The 12736-nt window shown below is 53.4% G+C and overlaps 1 protein-coding gene across 2 annotated transcripts in view; it reads left to right on the top strand.

The window, feature by feature from the left end:
- The window catches only part of GNG7 (G protein subunit gamma 7), a 190018-nt gene extending 182031 nt beyond the window's left edge, over positions 1–7987 (top strand). For both annotated transcript variants that reach the window (XM_049876343.1, XM_049876344.1), the window contains one exon: positions 2620–7987. In XM_049876343.1, coding sequence (XP_049732300.1) covers positions 2620–2745 — 126 coding nt within the window. In that variant the 3' untranslated portion in view covers positions 2746–7987. The remainder of the gene's footprint in view (positions 1–2619) is intronic.
- The last annotated feature ends 4749 nt before the right edge of the window (positions 7988–12736 follow it).

Genomic DNA, 12736 nt, shown 5'->3' with positions numbered 1-12736 from the left:
TTGGGCCCCCTACAAAAAAAAAACCAGACTGTGTCTGAGGGGCCAGCCTGGCCAAGGCCTGACGGATAAGGGGCTCCCACAGCCGGCCACCCTTAAAGTCCCACTAGGCAGCGATTAACTCTGGGCCCCAAGGGCACAGGGCAGGACCCTGGCATTTTGGAAATGAACTTTCCTACCAGTGCTGGAGTGAGGGGAGTGCAGGCCATTTCCAGGGTCCGAGACTGTTTTTGTGGTCTTGAGTGGTTATTTTCCAAAGACCACCAGCTGCCACGGAGTCAGCCCCGACTCACGGCAACTCCACGTGTGTCAGAGTAGCACTGTGCTCCAGAGGGTTTCTTTTTTAATAATTTATTTCGTTGTTGTTGTCGTTGGGAATAGACAGAGCAGAAATACACCAATTCGACAGTTTCTCCACGTACAATCCGGTGACACTGATTACACTCTTCAGCTGTGCAGCCATTCCCACCCCACTTTTCTGAACTGTCCCTCCACCATTAACATAAACTCACTGCCCGCTAAGCCTCCTGTCTAATCTTTTGAGTTTCTGTTGTCAATATGATCTCATACAGATAGTCCTTCCATAGGGTTTTCAATGGCTGATTCTTCCAAGCCATCTCTGGGTGTACTTGAACCTCCAACCTTTAAGTTAGCAGCCGAGCGTGTCCACTGTTTGCACCACCCAGGGGCTCTGGTTTCCAAACAGAACTCTAGACACCAAGCTTGATTGGGTCAGCAAAGGCAACGGTGCTCGCACAACAGGGGCCATCATCACTGTCTGTGGGTGAGAGGGCCCCCAGGACAAGCCACAGGGCTGCCCCACCTGGCGGAGCTCTCGGGGACACAAGGGGACAAGGCTCCAACATCCCCAGCGTTGAAGGGTGGCGGGCCTGGGAACAAAGCCACCGCCATGGCCTGTGAACATCATGGAGGGTTTTCAGGACGTTTTTCTCAGTCCTGCCTCGTTTGGGCCTCATAACTCCCCTGCACCGGGTGCAGAACAGCAGGGCCGCCTTCTCACCTTATGGGGGAGAGGGTGGAGGTGGGGAGGGTAATGTGGGGAGGTGCCCGAGCCTCACAGGGAAAGGAATCCAGAGGCAGGAGGCCATGTCCCCATTCACCCTTGCCCGTGGCACCCGAAACCCAGGCCCCCAGCAAGGTGCAGCAACCTGTGTGACTAGGACAAGTGGGGGTGTGGACAAGGGGTTACTGGCAGCACCCTCTGTTTATGACCCCAGCTCCCTGACGCTCGGAGCCCCTGGGTGGTACCAATGGTGAACGCACTCAGCTGCTAACCGAAAGGCTGGCGGTTCAATCCACCCAGAGGTACCTTGGAAGAGAAGCCTGGAGATCTGCTTCTGGAAAATCAGCCATTGAAAACCCCATGGAGCACAGTGCTGCTCTGCACACGGGGTCACCGTGACTTGGAGTCGGCTCAATGACAAATTTTTTTTTTTAATCTTCCTGACCCTTTTCATTCAAAATCTTAGCAACTCCTACGAAAGAATTCTCAGCTCCTTCCCCTTTTTTTTTAAATAATATTTTATGGCGGTAAAATACACATAACATAAAAATACTGTCAGTGACATTCAGAGTGCTCACAAGGCTGTGCAGCCATCACCACTATCTGGTTCCAAAGCATTCCATTGCCCCAAAAAGAAACCCTGCACCCGTTAGAGGCCACTCCCCACTCTCCTTCCCCCAGTCCCTGCAACCACTAACCTACTTCCTGTCTCTGTGGACTTGCATGTCCTGGACATTTCACATTAGTGGGATCAGACACTGTGTGGCCTTTTGTGACTGGCTTCTCTCACTGGGCATCATGTTTTCGAGGCTCATTCACATTGTGACGTGTATCAGAGCCTCGTTCCTCTTCATGGCAGAGTAATATTCCCTCGTGTGGACTGACCAAGGTCCCTGGTAGCATTGCTTATTGGCGATTTGAACCCCCCAACAGTGCTGTGAAGGGAAGACCTGGCAATCTGCTCCCATAAACATCACAGCCAAGAAAACCCTGTGGAGCAGTTATACGCTGTAACACACAGGGTCCCCATGACTCGAGGGCAACAGTTTAGTTTTTTGTTTGTTTTTATGGCTATACCACAATGAGATGGATTGACAGTGGCTACAACAATGGGCTTAAACATAACAACATTTTTGAGGATGGCACAGGACCAGGCAGTGTTTCTTTCCGTTGTACATAGGGTTGCTATGAGTCGGAACCGACTTGACAGCACCTGACAGCAAAAAAGCATACTACATTGTGTTTATCCACTCATCGGTTGATGGTCACTTGGGTTGTTTCCAAACCAAAGAAAAACAAACCAAACCTGTTGCCAACGAACGAGTCGATTCCAACTCCTAAGAACCCTATTAGGACAGAGTAGTACTGCCTCATAGGGTTTCCAAGGTTGTAAATCTTTAGGGAAGCAGACCAACACGGAGCAGCTAGTGAGTTCGAACCGCTGACCTCTCGGTTAGCAGCCAAGCACTTAACCACTGTGCCACCAGAGCTCCTCTGGGTTGTTTCCAGTGTTTGTCTATTATGAGTAGTGCTGCTGTGAACAGCCGTGTCTCAGCCCCGTCTTCTCTTTCCTCTCTCCTCCTTGTGCCCACACACAGGTCTCCAAAGCCTCATCCGAACTCATGAGTTACTGTGAGCAGCACGCCCGGAGCGACCCCTTGCTGGTTGGAGTTCCTGCTTCCGAGAACCCGTTTAAGGATAAGAAGCCTTGTATTATTCTATAGCTGTGTTCCCTGTGTGTTCAGCTTCTCTCTCTCCCTCTGTCTCAGGCAGGGCATCTTTCAGTCCTGAGCTTAAGCAAAACATCTCAAACCCCCAACATTTTAATCGCAGCATAAATGTGAAAAGTTACCACTGCCCAGATGGGGTAATAGCCAGCGATCCTCTAGGGCTAGGTGGATTTTCACACCAACATCACAACCCCCTCAAGACCCTGCCCAAAGACGTGGTGGCCTCGCAACCACTTCCGATTAAGAACAGCTGAAATGCCCATTCGATGTGGTAACCATTTTTTAAAACTCTCTGTTGCCATTTGAATTGCGGTCAGGGGCCCGAGCTGGGTGCGGAGAAGGGGACGAGGTGGCAGAATCTGCCTGGCTCAGGCCGACCTGGCTGGCCAGCGATTTCCTCACAATTGGCCGTTCATGAAAAGATCTCCGCCAGGCCGCCGGGATGTTTTTTAAACGGGCAAAATTTAGTGGGACATAACTACCTATTCTGGAAAAAATCTCTCCTTTTTGTTTAAAATAATTGTTATTCCATTCTGCTGAAATCGGATGGTGATGGCGACACCCATAGTCCAACTGTGGTGTGTGATGTGCAGGCGGGGCTGGGAAAAGGGCAGGGATGGGCGAGGGACTCTGTCTGTGAAAGGCCTCATCCGACCTCCTGCTGTTGTCACCGCAGCCATGCTGCGGCCCTCGACCTTCCCTCGGGCCCCCGCCATCACATATGCTCCGGGAGAGTAGCCTCTTGAATCGCCAAATGTGTCTTCTTTTGTCTGAAGCACGAGACATCAATATGCGTAGCTTGAGGCTTTGGTCATCTCTGGCTGGTCCGTGTTCCCACTTTCGCCAACCGCCACTGCCATTTTACAGACAGAAATGCAGTCTGGGGTGAGGGGTCCCGCTGGGCGCGTGGAGCCACGTTTGCCTTTGGCATGGAGGGAGATGCTAAACGATTTCACAGCAGCCTTTGGCAATGAGAGTCAACGCCGAGGCTCGGCTCTCCCCCTCCTTGCTCCCATGTCGTTGTTTCGCTCTTAAAGCCCGTTGCCGCCAAGTTACCCCCAACTCACCGTGACCCCACGTGTGTCAGAGTAGAACCGTGCTCTGCAGGGTTTTTGATGGCTGATTTTTCGGAAAGGCCCCTGGGTGGTGCAGACGATTTGCGCTCATCTACGTCCCTAAAGGCTGGTGGTTCAAACCTACCCAGCAGTGCTGCGGAAGAAAGGCCGGGCAGTCTGCTTCCATAAAGACTAGAGCCAAGAAAACCCTACAGAGCAGTTCTACTCTGTAACGGGGTCACTGTGAGTTGGAATCGATTCGATGGAAATGGGTTTTATTTTGCTTTGTTTTAACGGATCTTTGGGAAGTAGATCACCAGGCCCTTCTCCCGAGGCACCTCCGGGTGAACTTGAACCCCTAACCTCTCGGTGAGGAGCGAGCACGTTCACCGTTCGCACCACCCAGTCTCCCTCTTAGTCCCTGCACAGCCCAGAACGTCTGGTTTCGGGAAGTGAGGTGCGTTCTGAGTGGAATCCGTCACCTTCCTAACAGATCTGGAAATTTAAGATGTCTTGGGATTGGTGGAGGGAGGGGGCCTGTTTATAAAAATGAACGTTTCCACTCTGACACAGCATCAACGGTTCCATGAGCAGGTGGCGGGAGGAAGGGGCCAGACACACCCCTGACCCCACCTGCCAGCGTCTCCTGCAGCCAAACCCAAGAGGTGTTCAGACAGGGCCAGGACCCCACACCACCCCCAGCTCGGGACTCCCCCTCCCAACTCAGGTGCCACAACTGGCCCCGGAGCAGAGTGGAAAGAAACTCACCCCCTCTGCCCCTGCAGCCCCGACGGAAATCAGAGTCTCAAGCCTGGTGCCAGCAGGTTCCTGGACGGCCAGCAGGCCCCAGGCCTCACCTTACAGCCAGCAGTCCACAGCTGGGAAGGACGGAGCTGCCTGCCCAGTGAGCGTGCCAATTCCTTACCCTGTCCTCAGCCCCACCTCCCGGGGCAAGCGCCAAGTCACCCAGCTTGCCAAAGTAAGACGTTAAGAGGTTCTGGGTGCAAAGCAGGACTCCCTGGGTAATGCAGACGCTTAAGCACTCTGCTACTAACTAAAAGGTTGGTGGTTCGAGTTCACCAGAGGCTCCTCGGGAGAAAGGCCTGGAGGTCTCCTGAAAACTCAGCCACTGAAAACCCCAGGGAGCACACTTCTACTCTGATACGCACGGGGTCGCTGTGAGTAGGGGCCAACTCAGTGCCGACTGGTGTGGATTTCTGAGGGGCTATAATGTAGTTGATGAGCTCTGGCGGCACCATGGTTAAACACTCGGCTGCTAACCAAAAGGTCGCCAGTTTGAATCCACCAGCCGCTTCTTGGAAACCCTATGGGGCAGTTCTACTCTGTCATAGCTATGAGTCAGAATTGACTCGTTGGTAATGGTTTTGGTTTTTGGTTTTAATATAGTTGAAAAAAGCCTCGGCGATACAACAGTTAAGTGCTCAGCTACTAACGGAAAGGTCGGCAGTTCAAACCCACCCAGCAACTCCACAGGTGAAAGACCTGGCAATCTTTTCCCGTAAAGATGACAGCCCAGGAAACCCTACAAGGCAGTTCTACTCTGTCACGTGGGGTTGCTGTGAGTGGGAATTGACTCAACAGCACCCGACAACAACAGCAATGCAGGCAAAGAAATGTTACAGACAGAAGTGGGGACCCCCCAGTCCCTCACCATGACCTGGCCACCGTTTCAGTGGTTCCCTCCAGGTGCAAGTCTGGAGGGAGGTCGTAGCCCCTGGGCTGGCTCCCAGAGGGCCTGGAAGACAAGGTCAAGGCACCCCCCCAACACCCCACATTCTACGGCAGGTCCAGGAACGCCAGAGGCTTTGGGGAGGTGGACTCCACCGAGCCTGATGGGGACAGCAGCTTCTAGACCCCAAAGCCTCCCCTTCATGGGGCTGAGCCAGCTGGGCCCATGCGAGGAGGAGGAGCAGAAAGGGGCTAAGGCCTGGTCCCAACATGCAGGGTGCACACCTAATGTTGCCCAGGGATGCTAGAGGCTCCAGGAGATCAGGGCCTGTAAGGCAAGCGTCTGACAAAAGCAGCCGGCAGAGTATGGCCCAGAAAGACCCCTCCCCACCTGTCCTTTCCCACTGACCCATCTCTTGGCATCTGGTAACTTGTAACCGTAACCGCTGGAAAGACGGCCCCCTGCCTCTTTAAGGGGGTCCATGTGCTCAGCTGCTGACTGAAAGGCTGGTGGTTCGAGTCCACCCAGAGGTGCCACAGAAGAAAGGCCTGGAGATCTGCTTCGAAAGCTCAGCCATGGAAAACCCCACGGAGCACAGTTCTGCTCTGACACACGAGGGCTGGCGAGGGCGGGGTGACCCCACTGACACACGAGGGCTGGCGAGGGCGGGGCGACCCCACTGACACGCGGGGGCTGGCGAGGGCGGGGCAACTCCGCAGAAGCTGGTTTTCCTCTTTAAAAGAAGCTTTAACCCCCTGAGGCCACCTCTGTGCACACCTGAGCTCCCCGACGTCCCCATCGTCCAGCTGCTCGGGCCACCAGGCTCCAAAGAGGACAAGAGGACTTAGCGCCACGTGTGCCAGGTTGGAGGGGACACAGCTGTGCCAAGCCGAGGCCACATGTGTGTCCCCCCTGCGTGAGCCCAGAGGAGATGGCCGGGAGTGGAGGCCGCCAGAGAGATGCAGACCGGGGCAGCCCAGGGCACGGGGTTCAAGCCGAGCCTCCCCAGCCTCAGCCCCTCTGGGCGCAGCAGCCTGGCAGCCTTTTAGCTCTGTCGGCCCTAAGCCCCACGTCCCCTGCTCCACCATACTGATGTTCCCAGGCGGAAGCTCAGAGCCAGAAGAGGCTCCCAAGTTCAAAGAAGTTCAAGACCACCCCCAGGTGCAAACCCGCCTCGGTGTAAGCAGAGGCCCAGAGAGGGGAAGGCCCTGCTGTTGTCTCCTGCAAGCTGCCTCCGCTGTCTGCTTCCAGGTTGTCCCCCATCCTGTCCCATCCCCACATCCCCTCGTCCACCCCCGCCTCCTCCTCTGGGTGCCCACTGCCCTGTCCCCCTGACCCAGTGTCCCAGCCACCCCCAACCCCAGCAAGGTGGCCAAGGGCAAAAGCGAGCAAGCTCCTGGCTTAGAAAAAAATCCTCGTTTTTCTTTTTAATTTCATTTTAGAGTAACCCTCCATGGCCCTCCTAGGGGGATTCTCTGTGTTCCTGCCATGAAAGCGCACGGCACAGTTGCCGCCTGCCACAGCGTGGGCGCGAGCACATCTCCCTGGCTCTCATGGGAGTCTGAGGCCCCCGCCCCGCGGGGAGCAGGTGTCCAGGGTGGGAGTGAAACTCTCATCTCTCAACTGAGCCGTGGGAAAGAAGAAGATTGAAGGACAAAAAAAAAGGAGGCGGGGGTGGGAGGAAGGAGGTTTCCCTGCTTCTCCTGGTGTACCAGTGTTTCCAACAAGCTGGATGGTGCTGGTCACACCTGGCTGAGCCCTGGCCCCGGGGCACACCTGGGCAAAGCCAAGGTCAGGGGGGCTCAGAAAGGAGCTACCACATGTACCCTGCCTCCATGTCCCTCAAAGGCAGCCCCCAGCCCCAGAATGAAGTGGCTCGGTTGTGACCTTCGGGACCCCAGGGACATAAACCGCCGTGGTGACGGCAGGAAGTGCGTGTCTTTCTTTCCTCTCTTCGGCCCTTTGATGCTCTGTCACTGAGCCCCGGGGTCGCCAGGCTCCGGGCAACCCATCCATCTCGTTCATGGCCCCAAGCTCGGAGGGGGGAGGCCAGCAGGAAAAGGCCATCACGCCACCCACCAAGCATGAGGGACCCTGGGGGGAGTTTCCAGGCCACGCCAAAACCACCAAACCATCTCCGTCCCTTAAGAAGTACTTAAAAAAAAACAAAACAGCAAACAAGTTACATAAATAAATAAATCAGTCAGTCGAACACCTCCACGAAAGAGCCCCAGGTCACCTACCGTCTGCGCTTCCTTCTCTGCCATTGAGACCCTTGCCAAATGCCGTAAGAGACCAGGTCCCTGTTTGCAGAAGCTGTCTGTGGTTCTAGAAGGTTCTACTCTGCATTTGGACGTCTGGTTGTTTTTATTTCTAATTTTTTAAATTTCGGATGTGCCCTCCCCTCCTCTGTCACAGTGTTTTAATATCATGTGGAATTGTTCATACAAAGTGAATGAAGACCCAATAAAAAGGCTCACTGTTCCTTTTCTCCTGGCTCCAGGCCCTCCTTCTTGTCCGGCCGAGGGATGAAGACGGGGAGTCTCTCTGGCCTCGACCCGCAGAACAGTGGGGGTTTGGCTCTGTTGGGGGGATGGGCAGCCTCCCACCATCCGCACCCCCCTAGTCAGGCCCATGCGGGGCTGTGTTCAGCCGAGGGCTGAAGCACCTACAAAAATGAGTAACGTTCCACATAGATGGATTTTCATCAGATTTGTAAATAGAGAGCCTGGGGAGGGGGAAGCGATTTTAGCACCTGCCTACACATGAGTTCTGTGTCCCAGAGTTCCAAATTGTTTCTGATTAGCATCCCCGGTGGGAAGGTACCCTGACTTGTAAGGGCTAAAAGTTGGGGAGACTTTTTTTAATCATAGTGCCACCACCCTCACTCTTTTTCCAGATCATTCTACCACCTTTAACATACACTCAGTGCACCCTAAGCAAACCGTTCCCCTCTCCCTGTCCCTCCCCACCGTGGTGACCACCAATAATCTTTGGTTCCCATGTCTTTGCTTATTTCATAGAAGTGAGATCATACAGAATTGGTCCATTTGCAACAGACTTATTTCACTCAGCCTGATGTTTTCAAGGTCCACCCGTGTCGTGGCAGGCGTCAGGACTTCATTTCTGTTCACGGCTGAGTAGTATTCCATTGTGTGTACAGACCATTCCTCTGTTGATGGACACTGTGTGTTTCCACCTTTTGGCTAATGTGAGTTGTGCTGTAACGGACATCGGTGTACAGGTTCCCGTTTGCGTCCCCGCCTCCAGTTCTTTTGGGTACATACCCAGGAGCAGAATTGCTGGGTCAAACGGTAATTCCATGTTCAGCTTTTCGAGGAAGCAGCACACTGCCTTCCACAGCGGCTGCAGCATTCTACGTTCCCAGCAGGAGTGTGGATGCGGGTTCCGGTTTCTCCACAAGTTGTTGCCTGTTTTTTCCATTCTCATGGGGGTGAGGTGGTATCTCATGGTCTTAATCCTGCCCCTTTGGCCTGGCTGCTCTGCTCTCCAGACACACAGAAATCACCCCCAACCATCGAAGACTCCTGGGGAAGAAATCAAGGGAGGGTCAGAGCCCTATCTCAGCAAAGAGTTACATTTTTCACAATAATAATAATAAGCTTAGCTGGGTGATTCTTTAGCCCCTGAGCAGAGCTGTCCTTGATGTAAAACATCGATAGGTTTGACTACATACGATTATCCTCTAGATATCAAAAATTGTTTCAGCCAGCTGCCAATCAAGTCGACTGACTCACGGCAACCCCATGCATGTCAGAGTAGAACTGGGCTCCATAGGGCTTTCAATGGCTGGTTTTTCAGCTGTAGATTGCCAGGCCTTTCTTCCAAGGCACCCCGGGAAGACTCAAACCTCCAGCCTTTCAGTTAGCAGCTGAGTGCAGTAACCGTTTGCACCCCCTAGGGACTCTCCCTGTGTCATATACGCCCACCAAAATTCTTTTCAGATATATCAGAAAGGGTTCGTTTAAGCTTTCCTATGACAAAAATAAATAAATCACAATAAATTGAAGTAATTAAACATTTAAAACCTTACTTGTCATCCACCAGCGTGGCTAAAGTGAAAGGGTAATAGGGAGTATGTGGAGCAACTGGAACGCTCACAGATTGTTGGTGGGCATGCAAAATGGCGCAGTCACTCGGAAAAGGGTCTGACAGTTTCTGATAAAACTAAACACACCCACTCTCGTTGTTGCCAGCTGCCGTCAAACCAGCCCCCAACTCATGGCGACCCCACGCACAACAGAACAACATGCCGCCCAGTCCTGCGCCAACCCCATGATCGATTGTGGATCAGACTGTTGGGATCCATAGGGCTTTCACTGGCCGATTTTTGGGAGTAGATCACCAGGCCTTTTCTTCCTAGCCTGTCTTAGCCTGGAAGCTCTGCTGAAACCTGTTCAGCATCATAGAACATGCAGGCCTCCGTGGACAGACGAGTGGTGGCTGCACCTGAGGTGTATTGACTGGGAATCGAACCCGGGTCTCCCACATGGGGAGCAAGAATTCTACCACTGAGCCATGACTGCCCCACAGCTGTTCTGTGACCCAGCAATTCCACTCGTAGGTACCTGCCCAACAGAAATAAAAACATACGCCCACAAAAAGTCCTGGGGAAAAAAAAAGTCTTGGAAAGACTACTAGCATATTTTTTCCATAATAGTCAAAAACTAGAAGCATCTCAGGTATCTAGCAACAGGTGACTGGATAAGCAAACTGTGACCCATTCACACCATGGGATCCTACTCAGCAAGAGAAAGGAATGTAGCGCTGATAGGTACAATGGATGACTCACAAGACATTTATGCCGAGTGAACAAGCCTTACGCAAGAAGACATACGGTATGATTCCATGAATCGCGAACGGGCCCCCTTTTACATACGCTGTGTCATCAGCTGCACCATGGTCCCCCACAGACATCCACTGGGAGTTCCCAGGTGGTGCAAACAGTGTAGGTGCTCAGCTGCTAACCAAAAGGTTGGAGGTTTGCGTCCACCCTGAGGCACCTTGGAAGAAAGACCTGGCCATCTACTTTGAAAAACATCAGCCATTGAAAACCCTGTGGAGCACAGTTCTCTGACATACATGGGGCCACCATGAGTCAGAGTTGACACCAACTGGTTATCTTTTTATCTGGATTTTGGACTTCCACCCACTGCCAGCTTCCTCCATGGGGATCTTTCCTCTTATGGGGCGCTGGCCTGATCTCCGTTCCCACCCATCCTGATTCATGATCCCGAGAAGGTCCTGCACAAACCAGGCAGGCAAAGTGGGGGCTCAGGATTCATTCTCCCCCAAAGAGATGAGAAAAAAACCCACGTTAGCAGCTGCCTTCGTTACTGAGCGCTGCCATAACAGAGACACTACAGGTGGGTGGCCTCAACAAGCAGAAGTTTATTTTCTCACAGTTTAGGAGGCTAGAAGTCTGAATTCAGGGCAACAGCTCTAGGGGAAGGCATTCCATCGGCTCTGGGGGAGAATCCTTGTCTCGGCTTCTCTGGCGTTCTCAGCGCGCTTGGCGGTCTTCACGTGGCATCTCTCTCCCCCACTCGAGCTAGCTGGCTTCTGTGCCTAACCTGCTACTTTATATCTCAAAAGTGACTGGCGTAAGGCACACCCTGATGTGGCCTTATTAACATAGCAAAACCCTTTCCCAAATAGGATTACATCCACAAGTATAGGGGTTAGAGTTTACTACACATATTTTGCAGGGACACGATTCAATCCATAACAGCAACTTTTGGGGCAGCAGCAAGGTCTCCAGAAAGACAAGATGGAGGTGAGGCATGGATGGGGTGGGGGGTCCCCCAGGTGGCCCCATCGGGCCCAGCACATTCTGAGCACTCCAAGGCTGCTGTGGAGACAGCAGTGCAGGGTTGACAGTGGAAAGAATGACATTAGGCCACCCTGGTGAGCCGACCCTGGAAATGTGGCACCCTCCGGCTCGCCAGAATTTATCGCTCCAGGAAAAACTCCAAACCCAAGGTTGCGAGAGAGACTTATCTGGTGGGAAGGCAGGCTGTCGGCCTGCACCAGGCGGGCAGGGTGGGTGGAGCACGGAGCCAGCAGACAGGTGTCTGCCCCTCACTCACTGTGCAGCCTCAGGCAGCCACCCCTCCTCACACCTTCGGCTTCCATCTGTGATCTCAGTATCTTCTAATCCTGCTCTTCTATGATGAGTAAGGAGCCCCTGGGCGGTGCAGATGGTGAACACACTCGCCTGCTAACAAAAGGTTGGAGGTTTGCGTTCACCCAGAGGTGCCTCGGAACAAAGGCCTGGCGATCTTCTGGGAAATCAGCCATTGACAAGCCTGTGGAGCACAGATCCACTCTGACCCACGTGGGGTTGCCGTGAGTCAGGGTTGACTCGGCAGTGCCTCGTTGGTTATGATCAGTACAACGGGGGCGGTGGTGGTCCAGCGGTAGACTGCTGGCCTCCGCAGGCTGCGGCATAACTAGGGTATGGCAGGTGTCTCACCAGCCGTGGGCGCCTGGGCCACTGGGCAGTTTCTGTAAGCCGGTACAGAAATGGCGCCTACGGCAAGCCCTGATCCTGCGCCCTGTCCACCCAGCTGGAGGCCCAGTGATGCAGTGGTTAAGAGCTCAGCTGCTAACCAAAAGGGCAGCAGTTCAAATCCACCAGCCGCTCCTTGGAAACCCTATGGGGCAGTTCTACTCTGTCCTATAGGGTCGCTATGAGTTGGAATCCACTCGATGGCAATGGGTTTTTTGGATTTTTACTGTAATATCTGCTCAAAAATACAAGTCAAGCTCAATTACCTTTTAACACGTTACCGTGCTTGACGTTGAGCCGGACCAGGTTAATAGAAACTGCTCGGTGGCGCCACATGCCCAGGGCTGGTGCTGTACTCCAGATATGCCACTGCATGTGGGAGACCCGGGTTCGATTCCCGGCCACGGCACCTTACGCTCAGCCATCACCCGTCTGTCAGTGGAGACGTGTGTTGCTGTGATGCTGAACAGGTTTCAGCAGAGCTTCCAGACTAGGAAGAAAGGCCTGGCAACCCACTTCTGAACATCAGCCAGTGAAAACCCTGTGGTCACAACAGTCTGATGCACAATCAATCATGGGGATGGCGCAGGACGCGGCAGCGTTTCGTTCTGTTGCGCATGGGGTCTCCTGGAGTCGGGGGCCAATTCGACGGCAGCTAGTAACAACAGCAACAAAGTACATGATATACATTCAATAAATAACACTGGC

This window comes from Elephas maximus, chromosome 3, assembly GCF_024166365.1.
Source record: "Elephas maximus indicus isolate mEleMax1 chromosome 3, mEleMax1 primary haplotype, whole genome shotgun sequence".
Taxonomy (NCBI): Eukaryota; Metazoa; Chordata; class Mammalia; order Proboscidea; family Elephantidae; genus Elephas; species Elephas maximus.
The sequence above is the reverse complement of the archived record's forward strand: the minus strand, read 5'-3'. Positions and strand labels throughout refer to the sequence as shown.